Raw genomic sequence first — 17,420 nt, 5'->3', positions numbered from 1 at the left:
CCCACAACCACCCATAATACCAGTTCAAGGGGATCTGACCCCTCTTCTGACCTCTGGTAGACAGTGACAATACTGAGATGTTGAAGATCTCCTGGTGGAAGGAAAATGAGTGACAACAGACAGAAGAAAGAAAATACAGACATGAACAATTAGCAACAGAAAGATAATGTGAATACTGACTGCCAGAAAATATGAGCATCAACTATAAAGTCTTAGAGGATTTTTAACTATTTTAGTACAAAAACCATATACAAAGATCACAAACCACAGGAAGAAATGGAGTTAAACCATTATATTGTACTGTCTGAGAAAAAGGGTGGATTCTTATTTACTTGTTGAGTTTGTGTTTGTGTGTGGGGGTGTGTGCACATGAGTGTGCTTGGGTGTGCATGCACACATGCCACAGTGTGCACATGTGGAGGTCAGAAGACAACCTGCTAGAGTTGGTTCTCACCTTCCACTTGTGTGGATTCTGGGGACTGAACTCAGGTTGTACCTTTACTTCCCAAGAGCCCATCTTGCCAGACTCTTGTATGAGTTCTAATGCACGTGAGACTCTAACTAAAGTCATAAAGCCCAGTGCCAAGCACAGAGTAAATGGTAGTAAATTATGTACAGTAGGGCTTAAAAATGTAAAATAAACAAGCAATTTATTAGCATTAGAAAGTTGGACTTTTGCATATATCTTTTCTCAAGCAGGTAAGCTCTTAAGGAACAGCATTAGGCTCGTGAGAAGTTGCTGCTCACAGTCCATACCTCACATGGGGTAAGACATATACTAAAGCAGGAGAACCTGGCACACCTACCCTTTGGCTGTTTGCATCATAATACTATTGTCCATTCTTGTTCAATACATAACTATTTTGTTGGCTAGAAAATTTTTCTATTATCTGTTACTTCAGAGTTGTCTAGAGGTCAGACAATGACTGTCCTCAATGTCACAGGTCAGCTAAGGATAATAAGACAAAAAGCACAGCCAGGCCCTTGACGTCTCCGGTGTCACAGGTGCTAAGTGAACTTGGGCTCCAGCTTCCCTTTCTTTGAAGGAATATGAAGGTAATGACAGCTGCCAGGAGCATGAGCTTAGAGGACAAAGATGGATCAGAAAGAGAAGTTCATTTAAAAGAAGTCAAATTAGGCTGAGGGAAAAAGAAAAGCCATGCTTGCCAGAATCTGATAAAAACCAAGGCAGTTGCATGTACATAAATATTACAAATGTGATTAGTTTGCAGAGCTAATATGAATACATTTCATCACGCTGAAGTAAAAAAAAAGAAAAAGAAAAAAATGCCAGGGACTCACCAGGCAGTGAGAGGCCTTCTTCCTTCCCTTTGGCTTCCTCTTTTCCTGTGATCCTCTTTAAAGCTGGTTGTAGATGGGATTTCTGAGTGAAGTCTAAGGTCTTTTGCCAGAGTGGCAGGAAGTTACGTCCATAGGGCAGGACTGTGGGTCAGCAAGACAGAAGAGCAAGGGCCCGCTTCTCCAAGGACAGTCATCGATGTTAATGTGCCGAAGCACATATTAAACAGGCATTTAAAAATGAGGAGAAAGTGCAACTTCCTTTTGCTTATTCTTTAGCATCTGCTTTTCAGGTAAGTAGACCAGGAAGTCACAAACTCCATCCTGAATTCTGCATCTCCTTCAGATGGTATGGGTTACATCTGTAAAGTAGCTATGACCCAGATTTCACCATGATAAACCACACTGATTTAAAATTTTCTAGTACATCGAATCTTAAATCAGAATGAGCGATTAACCACTTAGCTAACCAAATGTAAGCAATCTCATCGCCTTTTTGTTAGTGTACTTCCAGATGTCTGTGTGTCAGCACAAAAGGCATATGGGCCATGGGCCATAGAGGGATATGACCTCTCTTCTGAAGTCATCAGGTGGGGCATGAGGAGGCGAGTCTGTCACTGATAATGCCCTCAAACATTTTCTAAAGCAACAGATAACCACAGAGCAGCTGTGAATATGTAAATTAAGAGACCAAATCTCCACAGGGTGAAAAAGAACAGAACATTCACTGAGACTCTTAAAAAGCACTCTACAGTTCACACAGCTCAGTAACTTTTACAATCTGAGGCTTCACAGCCTTCAAATATAGTGTTGCAGATTGTGGAGATGATGTTTCTGCAGCGCTGTCTCCAACCCCGTGAAACTCCATTTCTTAATTTTATCAACAGCAAGTAAACGGTCATATACAAAGTTTGGGTCATTCTGTAAGCGCCCAAGTGATCTAGGACTTGCCAGTTTGCAAGACAACCTTTTTACCTGTCTGTGGGTTTAAGAGAAAGAAAAATGACTACTGCAGGAATCACAGAAACAATGAAATACTCTGTAACCAGTAATCTGAACAGCACAAATGGAGTGAAAAAGGGAACTGAAGAGTAGTATAAGTTTGCATGTGGGACACAAGGAGTGTTAATAGTTGATTAAACATAATTTGGCTATTTCTACAAAACTATACAGACAAATATTTTTTAAAGAAGCATTTCACTTCTGATTACATGGCTGAATATAATTAGGCATAACTATGACAGTTACTCTGATCAGATGACAGGACAAGTTTTACATAAAGCCCTTTCCCAACTTTTGGTTGTGAGCCTAGCCTTTAATGGCCGAGCCTCCAGCCCTTTGCCAACATTTTTGCAAGACTGGGGATTGAACTCAGGACTTCACACATGCTAAGCAGGGATTCTAACACTAAGCCAGCCAGGCTCTCTCTCTCTCTTGATTATCCTTGAAGGGCAAGGAGTAAGGACCCATGAATCCCTTGAGCATTCAGCATTTACTTTCACACATATGCTTTGAAGACTTCTGCAATAATACTTGGTGCCGGTTTGTTTATTTAGTTCACCTTTACTGTTTGCTTTCATCACTGCTAGCTCTGTTATTTGCTGTTCTAACCTTTGATTGTGGGAGCAGATAAGTCGTTATACATCAGAATCTAATGACCCTCCCCCAGGGTCATGGTGGTTCTTCATTTTCACTGTCTATACTGTTGGATACTGTGATAACCCTATAGTAGCATGGTGGGACTTTCCTTTAGTAGTTAATTTATCACTTACTTTTACAAGAAAGGTGACAATAAGTGCTGGGAGATAGTAAATGATGGAGTACATTAATGAACAAGGAATACAGGCCCACAAACAGCTTATAATTTAAAGACCAAAAGCAATTTAAAGACAACAGGCCCTCAGTTTCCACAGTAGAAGAGGTGATTTTGGGGAGACATGCAACCTTCCCCAAAAGAAGGCATTGAGCAGTTAGAGATATATCAGCGGTTAAGAACATAGCTGCTGTTCCATTCCAAGCATCAAATCAGACGGCTCACATCTGCCTGTAACTCCAGCTCCAGGCAATCCAACACCCTCTTCTGGCTTCCAAAGAAACATGTGGCACACATTCACAAAGACACATACACATGAACAAAACATAATGAAAGCAAATCTTGCAAAAAAAAAATAAGATCATATTTTCTCCTCAAAATGGACAGATTACCATGGGTGAAGGAAAAACTGAATCTTGGACTTTTGTGCATTCTTCCTTTGGTGTTATGGATAGTTCTGAAGTTGCTAAGTGGTGGTCAGAAATAGGGGAGGGATTGGGTTATAAAAAATTGCCTGCTACGAGGAAGAGTTTAAGTATGCTAGACAATTAACAACCACCTGGGTCCAGCAAAACCTCCCCAGAGACTCCTACCATAACTTAATATCCCCGCTTCATCTCTGCATCGCATTTCACCCGAGCACATCTGACATCAGTTGTTGAAGGGTACTCCCAGACCGAGAACTCACAGACATTCAGGATTATCACTACACAAAAAAACTTGGCAGCCATCTGCAATATCTGATTTTGTAGGCATTATCCCCAGTGGTTTTCTTTCTCTTGATTATCAGCCATTCAGCCTGGACTTCTTTTTCTTTTCCCAGATGAATTATAGACATTTTTCCATGCTGATTTTTACTTCCTGCCCATTTCCAGTCTCTCTAGGACGCTTAAAGTTAATCTCTCATTCTTTCCTGATGGGACCTCTATTCACTCATCTGTGAATTTCATCAGTGTCTTCTCTACTCTCTCTTACAAATTATCAAGACTGATGGCAAATGGGCCCAATTTAATGTCAATTCCTTCCTATTAAACTAGCCGAGCAACTAACAAACCACATTTGATTGCATATCCAGAGCTGTACTGTTCTGTCTGAATTGAGGAGAAGACAAATTTGATTTATTTGATTACAATCTGTTTAACTCTTGAAATGCTGAACAGCACAATGGTTTCATAATTATGTCTTCGGTGGAGGGCACATGAACGGCACAATGGTTTCTCAATTACACTTTCAAGGGAGGGGACCAGCTCCCTGGAAGGTTGCATTTAACATGTCTCTTTCTACACTAAAATTCTGGAAGGGATTAGAGTGAAGAGAACGCAGGAGAGCTGTCATTTGCATGCCACAGAAGCCCACAGACAGCTGCAGTGTCTTCCCTCTTACTTGTTCCATTTTTGTTGTTTGTTTATGTGTGTAGCCTTGATTGTCCTGGAACTTACTAAGTAGACCAAGCTGTCTTCAAACTTAGAGATCTTTCTGCCTCTGCCTATGAGTGCTGGGATTAAAAGCATGTGTCACCACATCCAGGTTGTTCCTAATTTTTTATATTAGTACTCCAGTTATGTCATCAGTGTTAATATTGCTCCCCTGAGTTACTGCTAAAATAGAGGGATGAAAAAAGGGATTCATTAAGGGTTAGCAACAACCAGTTTCTCTAAAAGCCCTGCTCTAAGAAATACATTTGGGGTTTAAACCTCAGAAGGTGGAGGAAACAGAGGAGCAAGTTGTAGGGCAGGTGAGATGCTACAGAGAAACTCTAAATGAGTCCTGCCTGGTTCTTAGGCACCTGAGGAACAGAAAAGAATTTTCTCAGGCTAACTCCAGGCGTCCTAAAGCACACTGCTGGGCAAGGAGCTCTTTGTCAATGCTGTTTCCTAGGGAGACGATTGCACCTGGTGCCCGAGACTCAGTCTATGCCCACTCTGCCTCTCACTTATTTCCCAAACCGTGCCTACAGTGTTCTTGATGACCACAGTTCTAGCTGGGATGAACTGTTTAAAATGTTTCACTAATCTGCTGTGGCTCTGGACGACATGGTTTCGTTAACCTTTTGCTTCTGACCCTTTCTTTGAACAGTTTCCAGGAACATCAACCTTCCTTAAGTTATGTGGGGGATTTGGGCATCCTGACTTAGATTCCACATAAATAGTACCCTCTGCCTGGAAAGCTCCAAACCTAGCCTGTCACTTTGACCTCATTTTATAAATTCTTCATCGTTAGCAAAATGCTTAGGGAGCTCTGATACCTCCTGTTATTTTCCTTTTAGAGGACCTAGTTTTAACTATATATTCATCTTTATGATGCCATTTTGAAAAACACCAGACCATGATCCCCATGTAGGCAGGGATGAGCCTGTTTGCTCAGTCATATACCCCAAACACCTCTGTCTCACTGCAGACCTGCAGCAAATGTCTGCTGAATGAACACAGCTTCTTTTTGCTATCTCACTCTCCTTTCCTCGTTTCTATTATTCTTTGAAGATATTACCAAGGTGGTGAGCAAATAATAATGATATGCAACATCTTATAAAAAAGAATGTATAATTGAAATCCAAAATAAATAAAAGCAACTCAAGTAATGGGTTAAAATTAACCAGTCAAGTCTGTTGTCTCCTTTGAAAATATCAAACTGCAACTGTAGGTGAAGTTGGAAAGATTTTGAAACAGATGCTACTACATCTGTATTGCAGTCCCAGTATCTCCACCCAAACAACAGTATCCTCACTGGTCTCCCTGGCAACAACTGCTTCTAGAACCTGAAACCAAATTCATCACTTTCCCTCAATGTATCACTTTATTATGTTGCTTATTTCCATGCCCACCACCCTGACAATTGCCACCCGGGTCATTCACATTTGAAAATGCCTCCATATTTGGAATCTTTTTAAAAAATTTTAAATTTAATTTAAAAAACCATTTGTTTGTTTAGTTGGAGTGATATGTATACATGGGACATGGCACATGTGTGGAGGTCAGAGGACAACTTGTGAGAGTTCGTTCCTTTCTTCTATCAAGTGGGTCCTAGTTATTGAACTTAGGTAGTCAGGCCTGGCAGCAAGCACCTTAGCCAGCAGGGCCATCTCACCAGCCCTAATTTAAATTTTTTTGGACCCCCTATCAGATAATGGCAGAGTCACGATGATGGCAACTCTAGAATTTCATTCCTTACTTCCTCATTCCTGGAATGAAGGCTAAGTTTGCTTACAATGTATAACAGTCCCAGTCTCTCCAACACAACCAGTGCATGCTACTATGTGTCAAGCAGAAACATGTCCCTGAACACACCATACCCCTCAAAAAGCTTCTCATGAATTAAGATACAACTTGCACTGTGTTTCTCAATATTTAACGCACACTTCCTTTTGCTCTAACACATATCCTTCTGTACTTTGCATTAGAGAATCAAAGGTTTGCTTCTGTTATTTAAACATAAGACTATAAGATGCAAAATGCTACTGGTGCTACTACTGTGTGTGTGTGTGTGTGTGTGTGTGTGTGTGTGTGTGTGTGTGTGTGTTGCCCCAAACAAGTGGGTTTTCATGCAGGGGGAACTTTTAAGGCAGGGAGAAACACAGCTGAAGAGTATTCACCTGTTTACAGGTAGGAGTGAAACAAACTTGAAATGCAGAAAGCCTGTTAACCTCAAAATTAACAGAAATATAATTATAATCTATAATAAAACCACCTAATTCTACATTGATGTGCATACAAATGGTCAAATTGAAGTTGGCAGAGGTCATTTAAATTCTTTTAAAGAGATGAGATCTAAGCTGTAAGGAAGGGAGGGAAGGAGGTGGGAGGGCTGAGGGGAGGGCGGGAGGAAGGCGACCTATTTTGGGCACTGAGATGGGATCTCATCATCAAGATATTAAATTCTACATTGAACTATGTTCATATCAGTCTTCTACTGCTTAGAATATTCCTTCACTTTTCGGATAACGGTGCTAACTCTGATACTATGTAAATTTCCCACGATCACAAGTTTGAGCAGTGGCAAAGCACAGGACTACTTAGACCAAAGATCCCCCATCACAACACTCTAATAGTCAAGATTTTTGACGACCACAAGAGCCACACAAGGACAACACAAGGCGTTAAAACCTCTCGTTACTGCTTGTTAAATTAACCCACCTGATTGCTGCCAAGTGTGTGAGCCAGCTTCATGAACTTCCTCCTCCTCGGTAGTTTTTTGGAGACATAGCCTTGCTCTGCAGCCCAAGCTAACCTTAGACACATGGCAATCTGACAACCTCAGCCTCTTAAGAGCTGGGGTTACTGGCAAGAGCTACCACACCTAGGTTTACAAGTTCCTTCCCATGTTTTCTTAAAAAACTGTGATGATTGTGACAAACTCTGAACAAAAATATGGCTTTGATATATGCACATTTTCAAAATGAGTGACACAGAAGTGAAATATGAAACTTAGTACACAAACTAGGCAGACAGCTCTCACTAATATATAAGCCTTTACAAGTTAAGTAACAAAAAGTAGCAATGATTTATTGCTCTGTCCTGAGAATTGCTAAAACAACGTACTGTTTGTTTTCTGAGATGGCTTTCACTATGTAGTCCAGGCTTGCTGCTTTCATTCCAGAGCAAACCCAGCTCGCCTGCCTTCAAAGGATACACTTTTGATTGCATAGCTAGTTACGGCTTTCTGGTGTCCCCGATTCCTAGGGATAACTCTTAAACCATTACTTCCCTTAAAAGCAACAAATCGAACCCTTATCAACAATGCACAATCCAAACTTCAAGCTACACTCCAGCTATCTAATGTACTAAGTTTTCTAGTTGTGGAATTTTAGGACTATGTAATTCAATACCATCATTATGGAAAGGAACTAAGATTTCTATTGCACCTTCAATATCCTTTGGAATTGATACATACAGAAGCACATGAAAGAACTAAAAGCCTCCACCCACATGCCAGACTGGCCTTGAACCTACAATTCTCCTGCATCAGCCTCCCAAGCAGCAGTGATTAAAGGCTTGTACTACCAGGCATAGCTAAAATTCAAGATTCTTAACAAATGGTCTGATAGTTCTTTGCAATTAATATTTAACATATAGTAATTAATATACGCAGAAATAGTATAAAAGCTTTCTTATAGTCAATGTGTCAAATTTGGTATGTTTTTGTTTGCTTGTGTTTGAGACAGGGTCTTTCTATGTAGTCCAGGTTGGTCTTGAATTTGTATACTCCCAAATTTGGGGATAACAGGTCACTGAGATTATAGAGATGTGCCACCATGCCTGTTTCCTATGTGTCAAGACAGACATGCATATTATTCTATATAATTTTGTCTTATTTGAACTATTGTATATATCGCTTCACATTTTAAAATGTAAATTTAAAAAGCAAGGTTTGGGCTGAGGAGATAGCCATTCAAGCATGAGGAACTGATGTCAACCCCCACCCCAATTCTGGTCTGATGTATGTGTTTGTAATCCCAGGGCTGGGAAGGCAGAGAGGGAAGATCCTCAAGGCTTGTGAGCCAGCATAGACTATTTAATGAGCTCCAGGCCAATGAGAGATTTTGTCTCAAAAAACAAGGTAGAACTAAGGAATGACATCTGACGTCATCTTTTAAGTTCCACATGCACACATGTAATATTTTATTTGTAATCTAATAAATAAAATTTACCTGAAGACCAGAGTGCAGAGCTAGCCACTAGTTAGCTACACACCTAAGCCACTAGTTAGCCATAGAGGACACATATGACCACACCTCTAATCCCAGCACTTTGGGAGACAGAGGCAGATGGATCTCTGTGAGCTCAAGGTTACCCTGGGCTACATGAGAGTGGATCAGTCTAAAAGAGAGACAGAGCTCACACCTTTGATGCTAGCACTTGGGATGACATGCCTTGAATCCCAGCACTAGAGAGGACTATAAGGCAGGAGTTCAGTGCAGTCTCAGGGCAGTCTGAGGTTTGGTGGAGAGCACTACAGTCACTGAGGACAGGATCACTCCTTTGGTCTGAGCCTTGGTAGAGGAAACAACTCTAGTTGCTTGGCTGTTTCGCTTTTCTGATCTTCAGCTTGAACCCCAATATCTATCTGTCTCTGGGTTTTTTATTATTCATGCTATATACACATGTACCAATACTCATGTACACATACACACACACATGCATAGGCATATCTATGCAAAATTTCTTGTGGTTTTTGTGTTGTTTTGAGACAGGGTCTTTCTAAGTAGCCTGACTGGCCTGGAACTCACTGTGTAGACCAGACTAGCCTCAAATTCACAGAGATCACCAGCTTCTGCCTGCTGAGTGCTGGAAGTAAAGGCATACACTACCACAACCCAAGTAAAAATTTTCTTAAGTATCTTAAGAGTTTAATTGAGAATTAAAGTAAAAAGAGAAAAGAGATGGGCGTTGGTGGCGCATGCCTTTAATCCCAGCACTTGGGAGGCAGAAGCAGGCAGATTTCTGTGAGTTTGAGGCCAGCCTGGTCTCCAGAGCAAGTGCCAGGATAGGCTCCAAAGCTACACAGAGAAACCCTGTCTCAAAAAAAAACAAAAAACAAAGAGAGAGAGAGAGAGAGAGAGAGAGAGAGAGAGAGAGAGAGAAACACTGCATAATCTAATAGGAATGTTCCAGCAATATTATTATGGAAAAACTACCCTATAGATAGGAGATGCTTTTGTTTGTTTATTGCTTAAACATGACCAACTGTGTTTTTATCCTCATCCCAACACAGACATGAAAATAAGAAATGGGAAAAGGCAAAAAAATATATAGAGAGAAGACCTCTCCCCTTCAACAATACTCTGTTAAGAAAAAAAATCCTTTAGCATTGTCACTAAATGTCTAAAGAAACTGAGGCACAGAAAGGTAAAAATTACGAAGCTGGGAGAAAAATTAACAGCCTTAAACTATGGATGGTGATGTTTTATGTTAATTTTAGGAAAACAAGGAGGCAGCACAGAATGCATTGGTCACAGCAATGTGGCTGGGCACATGCTAACATACCTATTGTTGTTCCGGCAATTCCGACAATTAATGCATTCCAGTGGGTCAATCTGAGGGACTGCTGTGTACATTCCTCCGCCCTGGTCAGGACAACATTCAAGGAGAAAGAAAAGAAGAAGCTGAAGGAGCCAGAAAACATTTGCTAAATAATCACAAATCCAATCAATAACAAATGGTTGTGTGGTACATTTTCACACACTGCCTGAGCAATGTAACGCTTTCTACTTATTCACAAAAGAGCCCCGCACAACGTTACACTATACCCCTAAAACTGAGCTGCCACAGTCTTCCAGGTACTTCTGTACTGGAAAAAAGGCAAATAAATGGAGGGAGGTTAGTCACTTCCTTTTAGTATTTCAGATTTATGCTTTAAAATATATTATACATCATAAGCGCCTACTCATGTTTTCTTTTCTAGCAGTCATGGAAAAAACTTGTGTGATGCCAGTTAGAGAGACAGGGTGTAAAGTCTGTTTGAATGATGTCACAAGATCAACCCATCTTCATTTTCCTATAATTATTTCGATTAGGTCTGTTCACTTGACTGCACTGTTTTAAAACGTCATTATTTTTCCAGATGGAGTAGACTCTCAGCCAGCAATGACTTGGAGGGAATATTAATATTTTGATGTTGCTTTTGGCGGAAACTGCTTGGCAACTAAGGAAAATGCCCAGATTAACACATACCTCATTGTAAAATGTTCACTTGACATACAGAATGGCAAACAGGAAGTTAAAGATTGATTGGCCTTAGAATCTGAGCTCTGCATTCTGAAGAAAAACAGCAGAACTGAATCTAAAGGGTGGGAGGGGTTGTCACAGAGCACTCAAACCTCAAGCAGGCCTTCAAGGTTAGAAAGGGTTCAGGCAACTGCTTTTGCTAGAACACTTTCTGTTTCATTTATCTTATAACAACAGCCAAGCAAACCAAGACTAGAAATTTCTCTCAGTAACTCTGACCCACCTAACAACAGGAATGATGAAGAAAACAGAGGAAGAACAACCCTAGACTACATTCAATCCATGTGGGCAAACTCCAGGGGTTGTTTATGAGAACTGCTGAATTTGCCAAAGTCAAGTCAGTGATTTCCATGATCACTGGTAAGATTTTAACTTCTTAAGTCTTCTCTTTCAGAAGAGTAAGAAGATGAAAAGTTTAGGATCACACTGACAGCCTCGAAAACTGTGCACCTAACAGGGTGCATATCATTTAAATGGCAAGTCGGTTCTGAAACCCCAGCATTCTGTATTGGAAGCATTAGTCATAGGGTTCCTTCTCACAAAAACAGCCCATGCTGTTCCAAGTGGAACGCTTTCTCCATCAGCTTTCTCTACACCTTGGTTGAGGTGAGGAAGGAGTGGCCTGGGAATGTTGACAAGCCATGACTCCCTCCAAAGAATAATGAAATTATTATCTCTTGGTAGTAAAACACTTTGTAGAATGTACAAAAATTCAGCCACACAAAAACCATAGGTTTTTTTTTGCTTTATGATATAAATGTACCTTGCAGTTTTTGTTTTGAAAATCTAATATTTCAATATCTTTACTAAATTGAAAGTGAAAAAAGAAAACTAACTTTTCCAGATTGTAGCAAATGTCTTTGTAATCAGAATCACAGTAAAAAACTAAACAAATATTTAATTTGATCAACTAAACAAATTGTCTGATTAAAAGATAATATGGATGCCCAGCCAGAAATATAATATATCAAAGTTCCTCATACACAAACCATTTAAGCAACATTATCTAAACTGTGCCAGTCATTCTAGTCCCATCGGAAAAAAACAAAACTGTGTTATCTCACAAATAAGGAAGTTTCAAGGGTTTGCAACTGAACTCCTTGTGGCTAAAAAATGCTAATATTCTAAAATTCAAAAGACTTACATGTTACAGGGTTTAAAAAAAATACTGGGCAAAACAAACTCATGATGTGTCAGGAGGCATAACTTGGCAGCCTGTAGAGACCTTTTACATGGTCTTCATAAAGCTGGGAGTGTTGCTCATCTGTAGAGCACTTGCCTGCTATAGGAGAGGCCCAGGTTCTATCTCTAACATGGAACAAAAAAAGAATCTGAGTGACATCCTAGCATCGGGCGATTTCTACCTGTATTTACAGGTGTATTGAAAGGTCAAAAGGTCCACCAACACCAGGACCCGAACTGTGCACAAGAACAGGTACAGAACTGGAACTGCTTCTTCAATGGGGAGCAGCTGCCACCACCTCCTCCCACCGGGACATCCCAATGCGCTGCAAAACGTTCCTCCATTTGCTAGACTTAACAGCATTTTCATTCTCAGACTCAGCTCCAAGTAAGTCAAATGCGAACCATCTGGTCTTTGCTCAGTGGCATTTTCCATTTTGTCTCAAGAATAACTCCCAATGTGTTCTTTCCTGCATTCGGCTTTGTGGCAAATAACTTAAAGCTAGACCAAGCTGACAAATACAGCTATTGCTGATGACAGAAAACTGATGAAGTTTACTCTGGATCTGGAGCTGCTGGCAACATACGCCATACTCACATCAATGACTTACGAGGAACCTATAGTAAAAGATGTCAAGTGATCACCAGTCCCTGCACCCAGCCACTGAAGCCCTGAAGCCCATTTATAATGAGGTCTCTTACATTCACTAGATGGTGAGGATGCTCAAACTCCACACGTGTCCTGCTTAGCGAGTTTGTGTGTGCAGAATAAAGCCCTCCGTTTATGCTTCCATTCAGGACTCCATTGACTCCGTTGGGGACTCTATGGTGCAGATGAGAACAGCCATTGCTGAGGCTGGCTTTGCTGAGGAAGCCTCCGTGAACACTTCCATTGATCCGGGCTGTTCCTGAGAGAGTGGTATACTCTACCATCTGCCCATTAATCTCTGACCCTTGATAGAGATATCCTGGGGGATCATATTCTGTTGAAAAGAATAAACAAGCCCAGAAAGAAAAGCAAAGTCAGGTATTGAAGGAAAAATCTTCCTGCTGAGAAATTTTATTAATAACATCACTAAGACACTACAAACAAGACTAAAATAAACCATGCTAAACTGTTCGTACAAGCTTTGGTAAAGTTGCCGCTGTTACTTCTTTAGAGTGAAGAGCAGCTTGGAACGTTGAATTAACTCTGTTAATAGGAGGAAAAAAATTATCAGGGAGAAATTACTCCCAAGGGAATAATGTGCAAAAGGAAATCATCCAAGTGATGGCAACAGTTAAGTGGGAGCACTTGGACTCCCACACACTCCAGAGAGCTGAAACGACTGTCAGAATACTGAGTAAAACAACAGTTTAAATAGCAGTAAGTAGCACTTTTAGGGAGAAAAAAAAAAAAAGATGACATGTGTCTATTTGCCCGTTATTCAACAGCTCCTCCTGTCACTGTGCATGCCGAGGGTGTGAGGTACCACAGACAAACAGGCGATCCTATGCCTTATATTAAAGCCGCTTGAGCAAATTCTGATTTCCAGCCCTACATTTGCCAGATACATTTAGAAAAAAGCAAAGATATTTCTAAGAATCTCTCGGCCAAACTATACGGATCTGGTGCCAGGTTCCAGCTGAGCGCTTATGTGTCCCCTGGCCCTGCGCTTCCCCCACAGGTACACACACTCCTGTGCTAACTTATCTGTGCTCCTTCAGAGCAGGCCTGATTATCTTATCGTGTTGGTCTCCATTGTTTGGCAGTGTCAGACAGGCAGAATTCTTCTGGTGGCCTGAGTGGCTGCATAAACACTCTCATGATAATTTCCATTCTGTAAAATTACTATCAGCACAATGGAAAATGGCCTCTTATCAGATCCATATTGCTCGGATAGCCAGAACAATGCTTGACTACTCAACACACATACAATTTAAAGCTTTAGAACCATTTAGAATAAGGCCCAATCAAATGGTCACAAGTTTTGCAGCCTGACAGCACCAATCCAGTCATACCTCTTTTGGAAGGCACTGTCCAATCAAAAGAGATGATTTTCTTTCATGAGTTACTAACTTAAAGGGGGAGAATTTAACAATGGTCCCTGGAAATACTTATCACTATGGGTTTCCTCTTGCTTTTATTTCCTTATTCTTGGGCCAAACAGGAGACTCTTCCCCTCACCAATGTCTGATAACCCTGCTTGATTTGGTTTTAGTGTTTCTAATGGTTGAGGACAGGGAAGGAAGGCTGTTGGTATTGAAACAGTACCATCATCAAACTTAAAATCACACCCCTTACTTGATGTAATTGGGAGACAGTATGCCATTTCAGAGTTGTTTGGGTACAGCAGTAGTGGAGGCAGGATCGCCTTATCCCCGTTTGCGACACCTACAGACAGTAACTTAAAAGCTTCGCTACTTCCTTTCCATTGGGCCATTTCCTGTTGACTAACTTGTACCAGCATGAAGATGTTTCTACAGTGATTCCAGAACCGATGCTGCAAGCACTCATCCTCTTTGGTGGTCCAACAAAGCCAGGCTTTTCCAGCACCAAGACAGCTATTTACTCAGAGACCTGCTTAGTTTGGACTTTGGTGTTTATTTCTATTGGGCAATTTAATTTGATGCTCCAGTTACTTTGGCTGGCAGCATGAATGGTTCTAAAGCCACCTCCTCTGAGTGGAGAGTATCTAACAGCTTTCATTCCATGGCACAAATACATGAAAGTGTTAGGAATCAATATTTACTCTGACAATATTTTTTTCTACCCATCTTTAGAAAAATACAAGGAAATACTTATAAATGACTCACTCTGTATGGCACTCTGTTGGCGACTCTTCCACAAACACAGTGCAATGAAAACCATAAGAATGAGGACCATAACACCAAGCACACAGCCAACGATGAGGTACAACATATCACTGCTCCTGGCAGGGCTGGTGGCGGGCCCCACATTCCCTCCATTTCCTGAAGAACTGGGAGGGGTACTCAAGTCTTTTAGGGGATACTCCGAAGCTCCAGGAACACGTTTAACTGGATGAAATATTTAAAAAAAAAAATTTAGTCAGAGTGAATTCAGAGTTTATGAAATGGACTCTCTGAAGGAGGTCTGGCTAGGAATGCAAGCTGGTGTGTTGACACTCCTTACAGAGATGATATGACCACCAACGAATCACAAAGAGGTATCCAAAATTTGAATTTCTCATCTGCCAGAGTTTTAGTCCACTAATTTTTTAGCAATTCTAAGAGTCAAGAAACATATAAATTGGTTTGACCCAAACAGCTGTATGATAATCTTCTGGACTGTGCTCACAGAAAACTCCTGGGTTGAAATAAAATACTTCAACTTATGGACAGAAAATAAATAAATAAAAATAAAAGCCAATCCCCCCCCCTCCAAAAAAGCACACAAAACAAAACTCATCCTGTGTGATATATTTTCTTCTGAATAAGACTTGGAGTTAGTGTTTTATACTTCTAACATGTAAAAATGAAACATGAGACAATTAACGTTGAACTACTATAGCAACTACCTATAATCCAAAACCCTCATGCATCCTTTAAGCTTCCTCAATGAGGTCTACTAGAGTCCATGTAAACACAGTTCTCTTACCTACTTCATGGGTATTCTGGGCAACTGTGATCACAAATACTATTTAACAAGTGTGACATAAACCCCACTCTCACCATCTGCAAGTCACATGTTCTTATTGCTTTAAATGTCATAGAAAAGTCCCACTCTGTCATAAGCTGATAGCCCATTCTCTGGAGCCAGGATTCGTGGGTTTAACTCAGCCCTGTGACTTGTATCACTTTCATCTCTACAAACTGTTCTGTGTTCAGAAAATGGAGACAAAAAAAAAAAAAAAAAAAGCTTCACCTTAAGGCTGTAATGAAATGGGCTATGGTCTGAATTTGTCTTTCTCCAAACTCAAGTAGAAATGTAACCACCATGATACCAACATTAAAAAAGTGAAATTGGCAACTAGGTGCTAAGGACTTTATCCCCACCAATGGATCAGCATCATTATTATATGAGTGGGTTGGTCATATGAAAATGGGTTTAATATGGACCCTTTTTGTCTGGTCTCATTTAACTTGCTCTTCTGCTGCCCTGTGACATGGTACTAGAGGCCCTTGCCAGACTGTCAGCACTATGCCTGACTTCCCAGCCTCCAGTCAATAGACTTCTACTGGCTGTAAGCTGCAGCTGATAATGAGGGGTGCTATTCTGAACACAGCCATATGACTATAAAATGCACTATGATACTGTCTCAGTACCTTCCTTCTTTGCAGAGCTAGGGATGGAGCACACCACTTGATACATGCTAAGCAGATGCCTTCTCTCAGAGCTATAACCCTATACCAGCATTGTTTACCCTTGTGCCTGGTAAGATTTATGTATATAACAGGAGAGTTTGGATGCCCTTAGAAGCCAGAACAGCATTGGATTCTCTAGAGCTGGAGTTATAGCACATGTGAACCACCCAAAGTAGGTGCTGGAAACCAACTGCTGTGCTCTGCATGAACAGCCACCTCTCCCACCCTGCCTGGCAAGATCTTTAATGCAAAGAGATAACACACTGCATTTGATTATTCTGAGTTTCACAGCACTCTAGAAACAAGCAAGAAATCCTCCTGAATGCATCCCAGTGTCTGCTTCAGAAAGGTACTCAGACATATTCAAACCAAACGCAATTCAAGACAAGGTCCAGGTGGACAAAGGGTTAGTGTGGATTTAATGGGAGAGTTTTTCAGCAGAAAGACGCGATTGAGAATTTGTAAGAGGGAACCAAGCCTGGCTTTGCAAATCAATCTCAAGTCTTTGTATCCTTGTTTTATTCATTTTCTCATCATCAAATAAAAATAACTGTAGCAGACACTGATGGCTAGCCCGAATATTCAACAACTTCCTTCTTCTATGCTACCTAAGCCTTCTTAAATAAAAAGTCTCTTCTCAAGGACTGGAGATATAGCACAACACAAAGCCCTGGGTTTGAGCCCAATAGCACATAAACTGAATTCTCAGTATTCAAGGAAGAAAGGTCTGAAGTTCAAGGCTACATAGGGAGTTCATGGCTAATCTGGGACACATGAAACTGTGTAAAATAGTGACAATGACAATAAACTTTTTACTACTAATAACAATAACAACAAACTTTTAAAAATAGGCATTGCACCGGGCAGTAGTGGCACACACCTTTAATCCCAGCACTCAGGAGGCAAAGGCTAGTAGATCTCTGTGAGTTCAAGGCCAGCCTGGTCTACAGAGCGAGTTCCAGGACAGCCTCCAAGCTACAGAGAAACCCTGTCTCAAACAAACAAACAAACAAACAAACAAAAGGCATTACTAAATCTCAGCATGCTTACACAGCTACATGTAAAGCCAGATCCCTGGCTGGCTATGAGCAGTGCTGCAC

The 17,420-nt window shown here is 40.8% G+C and overlaps 1 protein-coding gene across 4 annotated transcripts in view; it reads right to left on the bottom strand.

Moving 5' to 3' along the window:
- Cdon (cell adhesion associated, oncogene regulated) overlaps nucleotides 1-17,420 on the bottom strand; it is a 90,924-nt gene that overhangs the window by 8,737 nt on the left and 64,767 nt on the right. For 3 of the 4 annotated variants that reach the window (XM_027411786.2, XM_027411785.2, XM_035443568.1), the window contains 3 exons: nucleotides 14,812-15,033; nucleotides 12,718-12,998; nucleotides 10,093-10,172 (listed from right to left, as the gene is read on the bottom strand). In XM_027411786.2, coding sequence (XP_027267587.1) covers nucleotides 10,093-10,172; nucleotides 12,718-12,998; nucleotides 14,812-15,033 — 583 coding nt within the window. Of the gene's footprint in view, nucleotides 1-1,302; nucleotides 1,673-10,092; nucleotides 10,173-12,717; nucleotides 12,999-14,811; nucleotides 15,034-17,420 lie in introns of all 4 variants that reach the window. The other variant, XR_003484663.2, reaches the window with a different exon arrangement.

The sequence above is a fragment of the Cricetulus griseus genome, chromosome 4 (assembly GCF_003668045.3).
Source record: "Cricetulus griseus strain 17A/GY chromosome 4, alternate assembly CriGri-PICRH-1.0, whole genome shotgun sequence".
Classification (NCBI taxonomy): domain Eukaryota; kingdom Metazoa; phylum Chordata; class Mammalia; order Rodentia; family Cricetidae; genus Cricetulus; species Cricetulus griseus.
Note: the sequence above shows the minus strand (reverse complement) of the source record. Positions and strands in the feature narration are given on the sequence as shown.